Source organism: Pelodiscus sinensis, unplaced genomic scaffold, assembly GCF_049634645.1.
Source record: "Pelodiscus sinensis isolate JC-2024 unplaced genomic scaffold, ASM4963464v1 ctg69, whole genome shotgun sequence".
Classification (NCBI taxonomy): Eukaryota; Metazoa; Chordata; order Testudines; family Trionychidae; genus Pelodiscus; species Pelodiscus sinensis.
This window is the reverse complement of record NW_027465915.1, coordinates 366,901-386,302: the sequence shown is the minus strand read 5'-3', so window position 1 is coordinate 386,302 and position 19,402 is coordinate 366,901. Positions and strand designations below refer to the sequence as shown.

General features: G+C 49.3%; 1 protein-coding gene across 1 annotated transcript in view; it reads left to right on the top strand.

Annotated features, from left to right (window-relative positions):
- Positions 1 to 19,402, top strand: part of PLXNB1 (plexin B1) — a 288,895-nt gene that overhangs the window by 144,928 nt on the left and 124,565 nt on the right. Inside the window, exons 3-5 of the mRNA XM_075916670.1 lie at positions 5,589 to 5,646; positions 8,660 to 8,755; positions 14,373 to 15,519. Of these exons, the coding sequence (XP_075772785.1) occupies positions 8,676 to 8,755; positions 14,373 to 15,519 (1,227 nt within the window). The 5' untranslated portion in view covers positions 5,589 to 5,646; positions 8,660 to 8,675. The remainder of the gene's footprint in view (positions 1 to 5,588; positions 5,647 to 8,659; positions 8,756 to 14,372; positions 15,520 to 19,402) is intronic.

Below are 19,402 nucleotides of genomic sequence, written 5' to 3'. Positions count from 1 at the left end.
GTGTGGAGACACCTATGTCCCCTGGGAGCTGCATTAGGAAGGTGCCCCCGTCCCACCCACACTCCACACTCACAGCCTGTTTCTGTACCCCCATCCTGGGCAAACTCTACATCGCCAGCCCATGCCTGCACCCTACATCCTGCCCAGATCCTACACTCCTGCCCTGCTCCCGCCCTACATCTCCCTCTAAGGTCCTGCAGCCTCACCCCCAGCCTGCTCTCTGACAGCCCCCTCCCTCACATTGGTACCCTCATTTTTGCTCCCTCAGAAAATCTATTAGCCCCAGGCTCCCAGAAAAGTTTATCTAGCCCTGACTTTGCCTCTATGGGCCTGGAGTATGAGGGGAGTGTCTGTAGTCTGGTTGGGGGCACGGCTCTGCCCACCATGGCCCAATGAGGGGTTCCTCTCCCTTCAGGTCAGTGGGTGACCACTCTATCTACCTGAACATCTGCTTCAGTAGCTCCTGGAGAATCAGCCAGGTGACTGGTGGTGTGAGTGCAGCTCTGTGGCTAGAGCCCACTGCACTAGTAAAGTCAGTGCACCCAGGCTTGGGGTCAGGGTGGGCTGGCAACCAGTTTAAGGGTCTCAGGCCCAGGTCCTAACTCAGTGTGGGCAGCAATGGTCCAGGGGCCCGGCCCAGGCCTATGTTCAGGCTAAGAAAACAGTCATCAAGCCCAGGCCCGAGCTCAAGGCGGGTCTCTTAGCTCTTGCAGAGAGCTGACAAGTGGAGGCGTTTTGCCTGTGGAAGTGGGGGGAGGCTGCAGGGGGACGCAGGCCCACCCCCTCCACTGTGTCCAGCCCAGGGCTTAGCAGCAGCAGATGGGTCTGGGCTCCCTAGACAGCTTCAGGGAGCAGTGGATGATGTCCAAGGTTCTCTACTCAGCGTCCCCCTCTGGTTCCCTCATTTTAAACCTCTGACCTTGTCTCTTGTATTTATCTGGGACTGAGTCCAGTGGTCCCTCCAGCAAGGCCTCCCTATCGCGTGTTTTCTTTTTTTTTCCTGCATCGCGGTTGGGCATCACATTTGTCAGGGGTTTTTCTCCTTCTCATTGTGGGGAGCCAGATCCATGAGGTTTGTTTGGTTGTTTTTTCTGTTTCTCATTTGTGTGAGGCCTCTGACTGACTTTTCTGTGAGTCGGTGCCCCGTCAGCTTGTCGCTCTTGTGATTGATGCAGTGAACCCCAAGGAATGCCAAGGCCAGCCAAGGCCTGCTCTGAAACATAGGGACACAACGAAGCTGAACATCTTTGGCCATGGAGGCCTGTTCAGCTGGGGGCCCACAGTTGTGAGTAGCTAACCAGCAGGCAGCATTCAGCCACTACACTTTCACCTCTGGCGTTTGCTGGCAAAATTCCAGGTGCCTCTTCCATTGGACACCTCTCAGGAATTTGTGGCATTGCTGCGGAGGGCAAGGTGGTCTCTAGGCTGTCCTTACAAGTGGCTCTGGGTTTGACAGACGCAACCCATACCATAGCTGTGGTGGTCACCATGAGAGACAGTGTGTGGCGACAGGTGTTCAGCATTCCCTCAGTGATCCAGACCATTGTTCCCTATATTTTATGTACATGGACATAGAAACTTTCATTATTTGCAGCAGTATGGATATGATGCAGAATCATAGAGCTGGAAGAGACCTCAGGAGGTCATCAAGTCCAGCCCCTTGCCCAAGGCAGGACCAATCTCTACCAAATCAACCCAGCCAGGGCTTTGTCAAGCCAAGACTTAAAAACCTCTAGGGATGGAGATTCCACCCCCTCTCTAGAGAACCCATCCCAGTGCTTCCCCACCCGCCTAGGGAAATAGTTTTTCCTAATCTCCAACCTAGACCTCCCCCACTGTAACTTGAGCCCATTGCTCCTTGTTCTGCATCCGTCACCACTGAGAACAGCCTCTCTCCAGCCTCTTTGGAACCTCCCTTCAGGATGTTGAAGGCTGCTCTCAAATCCCCCCTCACTCTTCTCTTCTGCAGACTAACCAAACCCAGCTCCTTCAGTCTCTCCTCATAGGTCATGCACTCCAGCCCCCTAATCATTTTGGTTTCTCTCCACTGGACCCTCTCCAATGCGTCCACATTGTTTCTATAGTGGGGGCCCCAGAACTGGGCACAATATTCCAGATGTGGCGTCACCAGAGCCGAATAAAGGGAAATAATCACTTCTCTGGCTCTGCTGGCAATGCTCCTCCTAGTGCACTCTAATATGCCATTAGCCTTCGTGGCTACAAGGGCCCCCTGTTGACTCATGTCCAGCTTCTCATCCACTGTAACCCCCAGGTCCTTTTCTTCAGATCTGCTACTTAGCCATTCGGTCTCCAGCCTGTAACAATTTTTGGGATTCTTCCGTGCAGGACTCTGCACTTGTCCTTGTTGAACATCATCAGATTTCTTTTGGCCCAAGCCTCTAATCTGTCTAATCATAAAACAAAAGTCATTCTGCACGTGGACAGTATATGGCGGGGTGGGGTAGATGGGTTAAGCAGTGTTGGGGGCTCCGGGTTAGGAGAGAGGATTGGGGCGAGGGCTGTGACTGGGGGTGTGCACTCTGGGGTGCATCTGGGGCTGAGGAGTTTGCGGCGCAGGCTTTCCTGGGACGACAGGGCTATCCCCAGCCCTCTCTCCCTGCAGCAGGTTCGGGCCAGGTGAGAGGTGCCTCTCCATGACTGCTGCAGCTTCAGTGGCCACAGCCAGGGGAGGGGTGCCTGTCCTCTGGCAGCAGCAGTTGTGGGCTCATAGCACCATGGAGAGGGGAAAGGGACCCTCCCGCCCCCGCACACTTTAGGATAAGAGGTGCCCCAGCATGGAGCTGCTGCAGCCATTCAGGTGGCACTCTGTGCAGCAACCGTGAGCCCCTCTGTGGGGCTTGTTAGGCAGCTGCAGAGCCACGTGGCTGTGCAGCTTCGAGAGTTGTGATGTTTAAATACAGGGTCTGTGTTTGCAGAAAACACAGGCTCCCCTTACACAGTCTGAAGGGCATGAGGAATATACATCCCTGCATCCCAAAGAAAGCACTTCAAACGCCAGCCCCCTCCCAGTTTTATACTGGGGTGCCTCGGCAGAACTCAGTGGCCCAGGGAAGAAAATAATAGGAGATGCCAACACATTGCTCCTCAAGCCAGGCTCACGGCTCCTCCAAGCAGCTCTCAAGCTATGCATGACCCTGCCACCACTGGTTCACCACAGTACTGGTCCTCTCAGTGGATACACCACTAGTCCTCCCACTATGCCCAGGCCTTATTTCACAGGATCACGGCAAGCTCCAACACCCCAATCTAGAGTTCCTCCAAGTCACAGCCTGGAAATTCCATGGCTGAATCCCCTGGCGCTCCAGTATTCAGACTTAGTACAAGAGGTCCTCCTGTGATGCAGAAAGCCCTCTTACCTGGCAAAGTGGATTTTTTTTAATGTTCTCCCTCTGCACCCAGCTGATGCTGAGTCTCCTTGTTCTGGACTACCCGCTTGTGCGAGGTTCTCGCCCAGGCCCCTCGCCTTGGGACCCCTTCTTGCATCACAAACCAACCGGAGACCCTTTCTGGTGGTCACGTGTGTCTTATTGTCAGTGCCAATTTCCCACCACCTTCTATTGACAGAGCTTTGGTTTTCTAGCAGCTAACTCAGCCAGCCTCTCCTTCTGGCTTAGGGCACACACTCAGCCACATGCTGGCTCCTCACTCCTCTCCTTGCTCCTCCCATCTGGCTAATGAGGCCCACAGCAGCTTCCATTAGCCCTTCAGGTGTGGGCTTGCTCAGCTGTCTTTAATTGGCTTTTCAGACAAGCTATAGTGGCAGAGCCTTGGCTTAGCCAGCCATCTGTGTCAGCACTCTCCCTAAAACAACAGAATCTAGCAACACTGTTGGTAAGGCTGCCATCTGCCTTCCACCCAGGTGAGGCCAGTAGATGGGGTGTTGAGTAATAGTTGGGTGGTTTCTCAAGGGTCTGGACAGTCTCTACACACATGTCTGACAACTTGATCCCTTAGTGGGACCTCAGCTTGGGCCCTGCATTTGAACCTATGACCCCCTGACCTCTCTCACTTTTCATGGAAGAGAGTTTTCTGGGTAGGTGTAACATCAGCTAAAAGGATCTCTAAGCTACGTGCATGTACAGCTTTGCCCCCATTTACTATTTTTTACTGAAGGTCCAGCTCTGTCATCATTCTGCATTCCTCCCTAAAGCGGTCTCAGTTGTGTGTGAACCAGGACACCTTTTTACCAGTGTTCCTCTCTAAACCTTAAACCTTATGCCACCAGCAGAGTGTGCGTTGCATTCCCTAAATGTGAGGTGAGTCCTGGCATTGTATAGCGAGTACCGTAAAGCCATTTTGCACATCACCGCAGATTTTTATTGTCATGAAAGGATGAGAGGATGCCCCATCTCCTCGATGGATTACATACTACATCTGGACATGCTATGACCTCACAAAGGTGCAACCACCATCATTGACAGCACTTTCCACAAGGGTACATGCATTGTCTGTGTCCTTCTAGGCTCATGTCCCTGTCTAAGAAATCTTCACAGAAGCAATAGGAGTTTCAATTGACACCTTCACATCACACTATGCCATCATCCAGCATGCCAGGCATGACATGGCATTTGGCAGGGTGGTCCTGTAATCACCAACCAAGTTAACTCTGACTTCTCCCCTAAGGAAACTGCTTGGAAATCACCTATTAGAATGGACTTGAGCAAGCACTCCACTAAAAATGGTTACCTGCCTCTCATAACTGTTGTTCTTCGAGATGAGTTGCTCATGTCCATTACCAATGTTGCCTGACTCCTCTCTGTCAGAGTAATCCGGCAAGAAAGAACTGAGCAAGTAGCAAGTCAGCAGTGGTACGTCCACACTGTGATAAGGGTGTCGCTTCAGGAGGCACCAAACCATCACTTTTGGAAGGGACATGAGTAACACATCTGGGAGAACAACAATTATGAGACAGATAATGGTTTTTTCATTAACAGTAGTGCTTTGCGGTGGAGCTCATGTGTCTCTGAGCTATTGTTTCTAGCTCTTTGCAGTGTCAGGAAAACAGCAGTGTCTCACATTATACTCAGAATACATTAGGAAGGTTTTCTTCACATCCAGGATTACTAGAATCTTTTTTAAAGTGAAATTTTCAATACTGCAGAATCCGGCTATCACATATGATTGACGGGCAGATGGACATGGCGCAGAACTAACAGCTTGTGTGTCTCAATTGTATTTCTGTTAGATGTCCCACCTTCATTATTAGTCAGACCTGTGTCTCAGGAACTTTGGTGGTGGGAAGAGGACCTTTGCCAATTCTGTGCTGGGGAGACATCATTGAGGAGTTGGGGGTTAAAAGGAAGAGCATTTGGCAGTTGGGGAAAATAGAAGATTTGGAAGGCCAGCAGGCCCTGCAGGACCTTCCAGTATCACAGGAAATTAAGCATGTTAGATATACAGACTTAATGATATTTATACATCAGTGTTAAGACAATTATTTCCTTCCCTGCTCTGGCTGCTTTAGTCGTGTGATGTTATGACACTGACTTTACATAAAAGCCCCATAATTACTAGCTTATTGGCTTTCATAACTATCTATCAACAGATGTAAATGTCTCTCCGTACAGGCACCTCAGTAAAACCTCCAATCCACTCTGTCCCTGCGCACTAGAGAGAGAACCTGAGGTGAGTCCAGTGTGCTTTGAGATTCCTAGCACAGCAGTTTCTTTCAGCAGTGTTTGGAGCAGCAAATTCTAAATGTCCATTATCCACTGAGACTAAAAGCTCCTCTGTTTGTATAATCTAAATGTAGTCAGTGCTGGTGTGTTGTGAATCAGTGTGGCTACGTCTACGCAACAAGTTTTCTCAGCAAAAAATATGCTAATGGGGGACTCATTTGCATGAGTCTTAATCTCATTTGCATATTTTCTGCTGATCTGTTTTTGCGCTGGGGTTTTTGCGCAAAAACAAGCAGTGTGAATGTTTTCTTTTTGCGCAAAACCCCCTTTTTCCATAAGATCCTTATGAGCCCAAAAAGGAGGTATACTGATTTTGCGGAAAAAGTGTTTTTTGCGCAAAAAGAAAACGTCCACACTGCTTGTTTTTGCGCGAAAATGGATAGGCAGAAAACATGCAAATGAGATCGTGACTCAGGCAAATGAGTCCCTCATTAGCATATTTTTTGCCGAGAAAACTCAGTGTAGGTGTAGCCAGGATGTATGCTGAGAGCAGCATGCCAGAGCTGCGTGTGTGTGTCTGTTTACCGATAACAAGCACATGTGGTGTTAGTGCTTCATAAAGCCCTGCAGTTAATAGTGGTAGTATATGTAAGACTGTCCATCCACAGAGTATCACAGACTAGTCCTCAACCACTTCTGGGGCAGGGCAGTAATATCTCCATTTTACTGGGCAAATGGTAATTACAGAAAGGTTACATGGCTTGCCACATCAGAGCCAAAATTAGAATCTAGCTATTCCAGTTGTTGTTAGAATTCCTGTTATTTTCAGTACCCCGGTGGTGTGCTGGGTGCCCTAGTGAATCCAGGGGGGCGCGTCCCTGTGCCAAGGCCTTTACTATCTATGTTTGGCTTCGTCTGCAGTGGCAGATGTCAAGTGCTGGCAATTACAGAGCTGCTCGCAGAGTGCAGCAAGGAAGCCACTGTTGTTTGTCCACACTGTCAGCTGCCAGCACAGTAGAGTGACCAGCATTTGGAGTGGTGCACTCTGGGCACTTATCCCATAGAACACCTCTTCCTGTTCTGTTACTGAGGCTTGTGGGAAGGTGGAGGGAGGGCCACTGGGTCCTGTCCCAATGCCTCGCGGGGCATCACTTCACATCCCAGCGACCCCTTTGCTTATGTCTGCATTTGGCGGCATCCTTCAACGGCTTCTGTGCTGTGCACGCTGCCTTGGTCTGTGGGAACTGTTGAAGAAAATGCTGATAAATCTCACTAACATGTCCCGAATGGCCATCGAGTTTTTCCTGAAGCAGCAAAGCGACCAGGAATTAGTTATTGATTTTGCCACCTACAGTAGCTACGACATGAGATTTCTTATGGCATTCACCGAGGTGCTGACCACAGAGAAATGCCACTTTTTGGCTCGTGAAACAAGCACAGAGTGGTGGGGTCACATCATGCGAGCCTGGGATTTTGAGCAGTGGCTACAGAGCTTTTGGATGAGAAAAGCCACTCTCATGGGACTCTGTGATGAGTTTGCCCCTACCCTGTGACGCAGGGACAAGAGACGGAGTGTTGCCCTGCCGTGGAGCAGTGCGTGGGGACTGGCTACTTCAGACAGCTACCCATCAGACGCCAATCAGTTCGGAGTGGGGAAATCAACTGTTGGATTTCACGTGCATGAAATTATGAATGGCTTTGCACAGATGGGCTTCTCTAACTGTGGCAGGGCAATAGATGGCATGCAGATTCCAATTCTGGCAACAGACCACCTAGTCTGAGTACATTACCCATAAGGGGCATTTCTCCATGGTTCTCCAAGGGCTTATGGATCTCTGTGGATGTTTGACAGACATTAACATAGGCTGGTTCAGAAAGGTGCATGATGTACACGTATTTCAGGACATGGGCCTGTTCAGGAAGCTGCAACAGGGATTTTTGTCCTGGGCAAGAAGATCACTGAAGGTGAAGTCAAAATGCCCATTGTTCTGGGAGACCCTGCCTACCCATTAATACCCTAGCTTATGAAGCCATACGTTGGGAGCCTTCACAGCAGCAAGGAGAGTCAACAGGCTGAGCAAGCGCAGAATGACTTTGGAGTGGGCTTGTGACCAATTAAAAGCTGTCTGGTGGTGATTGTATGGGAGGCTGGACCTGGCTGATGACAACATTCCTGTGCTTATAACTGTATGCTGTATCCTTCATAGTATTTGTGAAGAGAAGGGCAAAAGCTTCACTCGGGCTGGCGTGGAGGTGGAGTTGGAATAGCCTGACACCAGCACGGTTAGAGGAGCTCAGTTCAGGGCTATAAGGATAATGTGCCTCGCGGCAGCAATAAAATACCAAAAGTCATATTTGCTGCCATGGGGAGGAGTGCAGAGACTGTGATTGGTTTGTATGATGCACTTAGTAGAAAAATGCCTATTGCTTTTTTGGGGTATTCTTGCTTGCTTTCATGTAAAGGAATAAAGATTGTTTTCAAACCCAAGAAATTCATGTATTAAAAACAACAAGTGTAGAAAGCACACGGAGCATGACATGTCTGCACTTTGGGGGAAGAGGAGACAGGCAGGAAGTGAGGCCCTGCTACGTTTGGCCCTGGATTTGAGTCTTTCCAGGTATCACATGCAGTCCTGCCATTTTATGTGCAGTGCAATGGGCACTTCAGTTCAGCAGGGCTAAACTAATTGGGGATGGGGGCTGAGTGCATTGGATGCCTGGGATGGACAGTGAAGAGGCAGGTGGGGAGGTCAGCAGGCGCTGACGGGATACAGGATGGTGCCCAAAATGTGTTGGCAGTGACTCGGATGCATGGAAAATAGTTTTGGGATACTGGCTATGTGGGGGTAGGTGGTTGTGGAGCTGCTCTGTCTGCAGTGCTAGCAGAGCTTGCAGCATGTCAGCTTGGTACTTCATAACGCTTAAGAGCTGCTCCGTGGCTTCCTGCTGCTGCTGCTCAGCGTTCTCCTTCTGCTCCCTCCTCTCATCGTCCCTCGACTCCTTCAATTCTTTCTTTTCAGCAGCTGCCAACATAACATGACCCAACAAGTTCTTTTTATTTTGCTGAAGCCACTTCCCTGCCTGCACAGCCATTCACCAGGAGATAACAAGGACAGGTGGGTGCCTAACGTTAAATCTGTGACACCAAAATGTAATATTTCATAGCGGGACCATTGTTAACACTAGACAGCGTACTCACACCACCCAGTTTAAACATCAGCACTGTTCATGTATCACTGACTGGCTGACCAGGGCAAGCGTACACAAGACAGAAGCCCCACCCCCCCAAATGGTGGGCTAACCACTGGGGCAGTGGAATTTTATGTTGCAGGGCCTTATTGTAGTCTAGGCATGAGTGTACAGCGGGGTCCTGTAATCAGGAACATTCACACATTGTACACAGGCTGTGTTCAATCTGAAAGATATTTTGCTGCCAAGGGTGAGAAGGGAAGCAAGGGAGGCTGTTCTGCAGGACTCTGGCTTCTGTCCTGGTGCTTACACAGCTTGCCTGTCTGCAGCAATGCCCCTCCTTCCCTTCTGGCCCGGTGGCCTTGGAATGTTACCCTTCATGGGACAATGAGCACAGCAGCTCTGCTAAAGAACCTACAGAGGCAAGTTACCCAGCATCTGCGTGAGACTTTCGATGAGATTGTGAGGTCATTTACCATGAAGTGAGCGAGTGCTTCAACACCCCGCTCCACATCTGACTTAGCCCTGTTGATACTAGCACCACACAGACCCAGCCCTGCTTTCTGCAATCCCCCTTCAATGTTGAAAAAATCAGACACGTCCTCTGCTGTTTGTGCATCCCCACCCTCCAATTGCTGCAACTGGCTAACCTAATAGGTAAAAAATAGTCATCCTCTGGCTCTGGCCCCTTGGCAGGTTGTCCGTGATTTCCTGCTCATAGCTTGGTGGACTCTGGAATGGCTCCGGAGGCCCTGAAGTATCCATGGGGAGGTGGAGTCATCCCTACGGAGGTCGTCCAGCGCGTTGTAGAACTGGCATGTTGTGGCCACAGGACTTAGTGCAGGTGCTTTGTCTCCCACACCTTTTAGTAGGCGTTTCCCAGCTCTTTCACTTGGCCATGCACTGCAGTGTGTCATGGTTGAGGCATTTTTATAGCTGCCCATAGGTATTATAACGCCTATGGTTGCAGTGCAGCTGGGACTGGACAGCCTCCTCTGCCCAAATGCTGATGAGCTTAACATGGCTTGAAGTATGGGATCTCCTGGTGCGTGGAGTAGGCATGGTCACCTGGAAAGATGCACTGAGAGCACTCCACGCATTTCAAAATTCCAAAGGAACGTGAAAGGGAGGTCTGAGCTTTGGTTGCCTGAGAGGAGGGCATTCGAGTTCAAACTGACAACCAGAGAAGTGAGAACAGGCATCGTGTGACAGCTACTGGAAGAGACTTTCAGTGTTGTGGTCCACACTGGCACTCCAGCGCTGTAGCCTGTTGCTGAGGTGATTTATCTAGAGCGCAGCAACAGTGGAGTTAGTGTGTGAACTGTCTTCCCAGTGTGGACACCTTGGAAGTTAACAGTGCTGGTAGCTGAATTGCTGCACTGTAACTTGCCGGTGTAGATGAAGTCTGAGATACAACCCAGTTGTCTCTCACCATTCATCGGGTGGTAATCTTCCCTCGCAGTATGGTAAGCTAGTTTCCTGCTTTGTGACAAACAGCACCACTTTGAGCACAGGATTAAGGTCATGCTGAGGTCAGACTGGGGGCAAGTAGGGGAAAGTATGAGTATTCTGCCAGGTGCTACCCACAAATTGAGGTCTGCCTATGTGACTTGTCAAAATAACGAGACCGTGCTCCTGGTCATAGCTACAGAGGCACAGAACACTAGGACTGGAAAGAACCTCAAGAGGTCATCGAGTCCCTGCACTCGTGGCAGGACCAAGCACGGCCTAGATCAGTGGTCCCCAACCTTTTGGGGCTGCCAGGCGCCTGGGGGTGGGGCCGTGCATGCACCGGGCGACTGGGGGCAGGGCCGCGTGTGTGCTGTGCATCCTGGGGCAGGGCCATGCATGTGCCGCGAGCAGGGCCAGCTTTAGGTTTTTTACCTCCCCAAGCAAAAAAATGTTTGGCCACCCCCCGCCCGCTGCTGCAGGCCAGGCACTGAGGAGGAAAGCACCCCTTTCACCTTGCAGCTCTTTGGCTCCCACCTCGCCCTCCAGCCAAAGTCCTGTCTCTCCTCCACACACATCCCGACCCCCCCCCCACTCACCGAACCCAGTTTCCACCTCCTCTCCCCTCCCAGCCAAACCCGATTCCCACTTCCCCCCACTGACCGAACTCCGTCTCCTTTCCCTCTCCCCGCCAAACCCTCATGTCCCCTCCTCCCAGCACGCGCGGAAATGCCGGAGCACCCTGGGGGAGGGGTGAAAGTGGCACAGGTCTCCCTGGGGATGTGCACGGACACAGTCGGGAAACCTAAAGGGCAAGGCCAGGGACACCTCTCTCCCTCCCCCCAGTCTCTGAGCTGGGGCAGGGGAGGCCCCCTCCAGCGGCTCCTCACCGCCAGACCAACCAGATGGGGCTGCAAAGTAGCTCTCCCCTCCGCCTAGGCACCTCTGCTTGAATCATCCTGGCCCAGGCAGGGCCTTCCTTCTGCCTGGCCCCCCATGGCTGCAGCTCTCCCCTCCCTCCGACCAGCACTGAGGTAGAGAAAAGGGGGAGAGTCGCCCCCATTTGCCAATGTGCGCGCCCCCCCCCCCCCTGCAAACTCCTTGGCAGGACTCTCCCCCTTTGGTCGCCTGAGAGGAGGGCATTAGAGTTCAAACCGACAACCAGAGAAGTGAGAACAGGCATCGGGAGAGGGCGCAGGGTGGAGCAGGTGGGGGACAGAAGGGGGGCAGACTGTGTCTGGTCACCGAGGAGTCGAGTTTGCCTGGGAGGGGAGAGGAGGTGGAAACTGAATTTGGTGGGGGGGGGGGGGTTGGGATGTGTGTGGGGGGGGGAGACAAGACGTAGGCTGGGTTTGGCTGGAGGGCGAGGTGGGAGCCAAAGAGCTGCAAGGTGAAAGGGGTGCTTTCCTCCTCAGTGCCTGGCCTGCAGCAGCGGGTGGAGGGGTGGCCAAACATTTTTTTGCTTGGGGAGGTAAAAAACCTAAAGCTGGCCCTGCATGTGGCACATGCGTGGCCCCGCCCCGAGCGCGCAGCGGATACGCGGCCCTGCCTCTGGATGCGCAGCACGCGCGCGGCCCCGCCTCCGGGTGCTCGGTGCACACATGGCCCCACCCCCAAAAGGTTGTGGACCACTGCTCTGAGAAATTCGGGTTCAGTTACTGTCCAGTGCAGTGTCTCCAGAAGGCCTGTGATCTCATTCGGCACTGAATAAAGTAGCCATCTTTCTGAAAAGCAGGTAGGAGCCATTGTTTCCAAAGAGTGCAAGGGGAGAGGGGCACAGAGAATCAAACCTAATCACAGGGACGCTCTGGCCTGGGTAGGCTGCCTTGTCCCCTCAGAAAGACTGGGGTGGTTTGTCTCAGTTTTACATTTTGATAACATTTGCCATGACAAGTAAATATTCTTGGAGTAAGATGCATCAGGGACGAGGAGGAGAGAGAAATGCCTGTGCAGATCTTTGAAGCGTCTTGCTGGGTTTCTGCTGGGCCAGCTGAGCCAACTCTGACCTTTCGCAGGCAGATGGATGGTTACCATAGCAATGGATGCAGAAGAGTGTCAGTCTGTGAATTGGTCAATAAGAGAAGCCTGGCTTATTTTGTTCTCTTTATTAGACTAGTGCTGAGGCTCAATATTGATTGTTGATGTTCTCTAATAGGAAATGAATGGAGCCGAGGGAAATGTATGTTTTGGAAACCGCAGGATGTGTAATAGGAACAATGTTGGTTCTTGGGAACTTGTCAGGTTCTGTTTTGTATGAGTCAGAGTAGAACCGAGAACAGGCACTGTCCTTGTGAGACTTCCAAGTGACATTGATTTGCAATCTGAAATGCCTCTATATGGGCTCAAAATATTGGAAAGAGAACTGGAAGCCAGGATTGGAGGTGTGAGAAGAGAGAGAAGAGGTAGGCTCCAAAACAGTATACTTTCTCTGAACACTGACAGTTGTGCTTGATTGACATGTAGAATAGTTTGATTCTATTAGTATAATCTGAGACCCACCTACACTGTAAAAAATGTCTAAAATACATTTCATTTCAGTCCTACAGTGAGCCAGAAGTGAACTGTATTTTTCCCCAAAACTATGGTATATTATCATCATGAAATGTTACTCTTGAGTAATGCCCATATTGTACTTCATCTCAGAAGGGTAGCCGTGTTAGTTTGTAACTTAAAAAACAAACAAACAAAAAAACCCCTTAAACAGCAATGGTCTTGCAGCACCTAGAGACTAACCAAAAAATATATAGATGGTATCTTGAGCTTTCATGGGCACAACCTACTTCTTCAGCTAACAAATATATAGATGATATTTGTCATCTGAAGATGTGGCTTGTGCTCATGAAAGCTCATGATCCTATCTACATATTTTTTGGTAAGTCTCCAAGGGGCTGCAGGACCATTGTTGTTCATAATGTGCTAAGTTCTCTCTACACATGTTCCCTTTCCTGGATAATTCTCAATACTCAACACTGCTAATGCCTATGTCTGTAGTAGGGATGTGAAAACTAGTCATCTAGTTGACTATACAATAAGCAAATGCTTCTTGGATAGTCGACGGGCTACTCAACTAGTCGCTTTCAGAAAGAGGCGAGGAGGGGGTACTTCAAAGTGGCAGTGCTGTGTGGAACCTGGGGCCAGAGCCTGGGCTCCATGCAGCGCTGCGGCTTTGAAACGCTCTGTGCAACCTGGGGCCAGTTGGGTTGTCCTGAGGTTGCACGAGGCATTTCAAAGTAGCAGCGCCTCATGGAGCCCAGGGTCAGCAGGGGAGTCCCCAGCAAATCCCGGGCTTCATGGGGCGCTGCTGCTTTGAAACACCGCAAGGAGCTTGTTGCTGGGCTCCTGTGGCTTTTCAAGGCGGCAGCAGTGCACGGAGCCCGGGGTCAGACCCAGGCTCTGTATAGCACTTCCGCCTTCTAAGTGTAATAACGGCTGTTGCCACACTTCTAAGGTGGAGGTGCACTATTGACTAATTGAATAGTCAATGCAAAATGCATCGACTATTCCATTAGTCGATTACTACAATTTAACATCCCTAGTTTGTAGTACAGTCTAGGAGCATGGGTAAACTAGGCTCACTTCTGTCTGTACAGCAAGGACATATTGTGTTTGACCTATTGTTACGGGTTTCTGAGTTTGAACCAACTCTCTGATATGCTAATTTTTACAGTATAAATAGGGCCTTCTGCTGACGGTAACATTGTTGAGTCAGAGAATTTATGCTTTGGCAAGTCTTCTCTTGAGGAAAACTGAATATCGAGTCCCTGTTTCTCAGATAACCAACACAAGTTCTGGGCCCACAATGAAAGTCTTGGTGATGGGGATATCCACCAATAAATGAGGTAATCTGGTAAAAGTGTTTCAGCAATCTTATTTTACTCTGTGCATGTCACCTTAACACTCTGGTGGAAAAGCAAAACCATTGATGCTTCCTTGGGCTTCCTGCTTTTGATAGCATATAAAAATTCATCCTTTGTTGTTTTATCTCTGGCTAGAATTGGCCACTGTTCTCTTCACCCACCTCTTCTCATAATAAAAGTCCAATGTTAGAATAATGTGATTTGGCTCCATGGGGTAACAGCTTTCTCTCTCTTGCAGAATGTTTACCATGTCTCTGGGATCTTTCCTTCTTCCTGCTCTCTGTTTCCTGGGGGCAGTAACGCCAAGGGGACTGCTGCAGTATGTCACCTTTTCACACAACACCACAAAATTCCTTCACCTGACTATAGACTCTGAGTCTGGGACTCTTTATTTGGGGGCCATCAACTTTCTTTTCCAACTGACATCAGACCTGATGATGGAGAGTACAGTTCAAACTGGGCCAGTTCTGGACAGTAAAGATTGCCTGCCCCCTGTCTCAAAGCTGGAATGTCCCCAGGCACACAGCACTGACAATCACAACAAGCTATTACTAGTGAACTCTCTGCAGGAGGAGCTCATTGTATGTGGCAGTGTGTACCAGGGGATCTGTGAAAAAAGGAGCCTCACGTCCATCGACCATGTTCTCTTCCGACCAGAGAGCCCTGGAGATACTCAGTATGTGGCTGCAAATGACCCAGATATCACTACTGTGGGACTAGTAAGCCACTCAAAAGATGATGTGCCCCTGCTGTTTGTGGGACGAGGGTATACCAGCAGAGGGGTGGGAGGGGGAATCCCTCCTATCACCACCCGAAATCTCAGGGCCTATGGGGGGGATGTGCAAGGGACCGATTCTCACTCCATCTTCTCCTATGAAGAAACAGCTAAGCTGGCTGTGGGTCGGCTCTCCGAGTATAACCACCATTTCATCAAATCCTTTACCCACCGCTCCAGCGTTTACTTCCTGTTTTATCGCCGGGATCTCAAGTCCCAGTCACGGGAGTACAAGACCTATATCTCACGGATCTGCCTGGATGACTCTCACTATTACTCCTATGTGGAATTACCATTACTCTGTAGGAGCAAAGAGAAAACATACAGCCTACTGCAAGCTGCTTATGTCACCCAACCAGGAAGTGATCTGGGAAGAGGGAGATCCAGTACCCAAGGAGAGGTGTTGTTCACTGCCTTTTCTGCCTGGCAGGCTTCATCTGGCAAACCGAGTGAGGAGTCTGCACTCTGTGTCTATACAATGGAGGACGTGGACCGCATGACCACTTGGACCAGGGATGTTTGTTATACGAAGGATGGGAAATCAGAGGCGGGGATAGAAGAAGCATATATTGAATATGATGTCAGTTCCAACTGTGTCCAGCTGCCAGCGGTAAGTGGCTGTCCTGAGCCTGACTCCTGTTACACTGTCTCTGTTTTACACCACTCTGTCATTGTAAGCAGGCCTTAAAGTGAGTGTAATTGACTTGATGCCCTTTTCAAGGCTTCTTTATAGTGACAGAATGGTGTAATGGTGCCTCCCTGTAAAGGGGCATCAGGCCTGGTGTGTGTGTGTGCATGTATTGATGATGGTGTGTAGGGGGTGTCTGAAGTAGCCCTCTAGTACCATAGGGCACTGTTTGCATTTCTAGTGACCCCAGTTCCCAGGGATTTATAATTAAATATGTTATGGGCTGATTGCCATCCCCAGCCATAGTCTGTAGGAGGTGGTATTTTAAAGGAACTTGATGGAACAGCATATGGCTCCCACACTACCATTAGAAGGTGATGTGGGAACTATTGATACTTTGCATTCAAAGTCAGCCTTTCCTACCTTCCTACTACCACTTGTTGGTGTCTTCTTTTTTTATTCCCTCAGGTTTACCAGCATAGAATCTTAGAAGAATAGGGTTTGAAGAGACCTCAGGGGGTCATCTAGTCCAACCCCCTACTCAAAGCAGGACCAACCCCAACTAAATCATCCCAGCCAGGCCTTGTCAAGCTGGGGCTTAAAAACCTGTAAGGATGGAGATTCCACTACCTCTCTAGGAAACCCATTCCAGTGCATTTACCACCCTGCTAGGGAAATCATTTTTCCTACTATTCAACCTAGACAACTTGAGACCATTGCTCCTTAACTATTTCTATACTCTGTCATCTGTCACCACTGAAAACGGCCTGGCTCTATCCCCTTGGGAACTTCCCCTACCCCTTCAGGTAGCTGAAGGCTGCTATCAAATTCCCTTCTCACTCTTCTGCAGACTAAATACGCCCAGTTCCCTCAGCCTCTCCTCATCAGTCATGTACCTCAACCCCCTAATCATTTTCATTGCCCTCTGCTTGACTCTCTCCAGTTTGTCCATGTCCTTTCTGCAATGATGACCCCAAACTTGATGCAATATTTCAGATGTTGCCTCACTAGTGCCACAGAGAATTGAAAGGAATGGGTCACATCCTGCCATGTGGCATGTATATGGAGGGGGCAGCCTCTAGGATTGAATTCACTCTGTGGAAACATTCATTCTTGAAATCCCTAGTTACAGTGTCTTGAATAGTAGTTTTTAATGAGTTTGCTGAATCTGTTCTGTAGGTTGAGGTGTGAGCCATGTGTCTGCCCCCTTCAATCCCAACTAGATGTGAAGAACACAGTATACCTTACAAAAGTGTCATGTTAAGGAGAACAGGCACAAATAGATAATTTAAACAAAATCAAGTCTCTTTGGCTGCAGTTTTTTTTGCCTTATAAATCACTAGTCACGGATGATTTTGTTTTTGAAAAAAGTTGTCTCCACAACCTAGCTCCTTTTGGTTTCTTGAAGACATACATAATCTTCTTTATGGGCATCTCTTACATTTCTGTGCTGCTAGAAGGATGGGGAAAAGTCATTAAAGGGTACAGGAATAAGAGTTGATATTCTGAAAGGCTTGAAACTCTGATTCAGATAGCTATACCTTCTGCACTTGCTTGTACTGTGAGATCATCTGCACTCACAAACTAAATAGGAGTGGACCTGCTCTGTTCTTGGAGGGGGCACTCCTAAGGAAAGCTTAAATAGTGCAAGTTGTGGTGTTGCGTCCTCCCTTGGAGACACTACTGAATTCAGTGCTCCGCCTAGCACTGAAGATTATTTCTTTTTTTAATCCGAGAACTAAAATATGAAGCCTTGGCTTTTTATGGTTACTGATCCCCATGCCAATTTTCAGTAAAGTGTCAATCTAGTGACATCATTTAAAGAGTAGTACATAATATGTAGTCCTCTTCTAAATGTTATGTTACTAAGCAAGCAAGAGGTGCTGCAGACTTCAGGTATCAGGAATAATGTTTCTATGGTTCAAAAGCACATGAGAGAGTGCACCTATTCTGCTGTAGTCACGGCAGAGTTTAGAAGGCTGCAGGAGAGCCGAGGAGCGAAGAGGGAGGCTCATTGCAGAGGGGATCTGAAATGAGGAACGTTATTTGTGAGCTGAGAAGCAGGGGATGCTCCAGAACTCATCAGCTATGTACCTGATGTACAGCTATGTACCCTCAGGATTCCTACAGTCACCCTTCCCTCTTCAGTTGCCCCCTTTGCCCTTAGGCTTCCTTGTCTAATGAAGAAACGACAGTAACAGATGGCAGAGGCTTGTACACGCCACACTCTTCCGCAGAGTTTGAACCCCAACCTTTCTGCTTTCATGCATTTTCGATGCAGTGGGCTGAGGGATGGTGCAGCATGGGATGAATGAAACCAGAGTGAGAATTTTGAAGTGCCTCAGAGAGAGGGGTAGCCAATGCCCGCAGCCATTTTTGAAAACTCCTTCCAAAGCAAATAGCACGTGATACTGAACTGGATGAGAGAGGGATACAATGCGTGGACGCGGTTGTCATTAAAATTGTGTCTAACAGCATGTAAGGTTCTGTGCCAGCTGCAGCCTGCTTCATTCAGTGTGTGAGTGGAAGCGGCTGTCAATGAACATTTTGTCCAGAGACAGTTTTATCTGTCAGCTTCTGTGGCGGCAGCTCATTCATTATTCAGGAATAATGCTAATTAAATGTGTACTTCATGTCTGCTTTTAAACTAGCTTCTGCACAAGGTTTATGTTGGAAACATTTTCCCAAGTTAACATCAAACTCTATTTTTAGTATATGGGTCAGGAATATTTCACAACCACTTCAGTACAATCTCTTCAATTGGGAAAGCATTTATTCTGTTTTCTTCAGCATTTTCAGGAAAAGCAACTTCACCCTGAAAGTTTGTTGAAACATTGTGAAAACATACATGCTTTTAAATTAGTGGATTTAGGGTGAGAGTATAGAAAATAATCCTTATAATTAAATCCTGGTAGCAACCTTACTGGTTAGAGGTTTTTGGTCACCTTTAATTAAAAGCACACATGAGGCTTCTGCAGGACTTGCAAGGGCTACATAGCTCTTGTGAATATTGCACAGAAGCAGGGATAACACAAAGTTGAAGTACATAACAGAGTACTGAGCCCACAACTCCTAACTGGATTGCATTATGAGAAGTTGCTGATAGCAGGAAGGGAGTGAGAGAGTGACGGAGGACTGGGATCATGCAGCTTTTGAGATGTTTTGCTACATTTCTACTCCCTGTATATGAAATCTTTGTCATTATATAAAGCAGGAGTGGGCAATAATTTTTGATGCGGGGGCCACGCCAAGATTTTGGTAAGCAGTCGAGGGCTCCATTCTTTGGAGGAAGTGCGGGGTGTGGGGCAGAGGTTGGGTGCAGAAAGGAGCTTGGGGTAGGGACTGGGGTGCAGGAGAGGGTGTAAGGTCTGAGGGGGTTTGGGTGAAGGGAGGGGGTTGTGACCTGGGGCAAGGGATTGGAGTGCAGGATCCATGAGAGGACTCTGGCCTCGGGGAGGGGTTGAAGGGGGTGCAGGGTCTCGGAGGGAGTTTGGGTACGGAATGGGGTGGAATGCCAGAGGCAGGCTCCAGCCGGGTGCCACTTACCTAATCAACTCCCGGCCAGCAGCCCTCTCAGGCAGACTTCTCCAGCAGCTGCAGACTGCTCAAAGCAGCTGATTGTTCCATGTGGCTCTCTGATCTGCAGGGTGAGGCTTTGGGCATTGCTCCCACCCCTTTGAAAAATCTCTGAGCTCCTGTTGGCTGGAAACTGGCCAATGGGAGCTGAGAAATTGTGCTTCGTTGCCCCTAAAGCCCCCCATGTTCCCATAGTGCAGAGAGCCACAAGGAGCAGCCAGCCTCTTTGAGTGGTGCTGTTCAGTGCCTGCCCCTGATATAAAGGATTATGGCTGTAAAATTGTCAGAA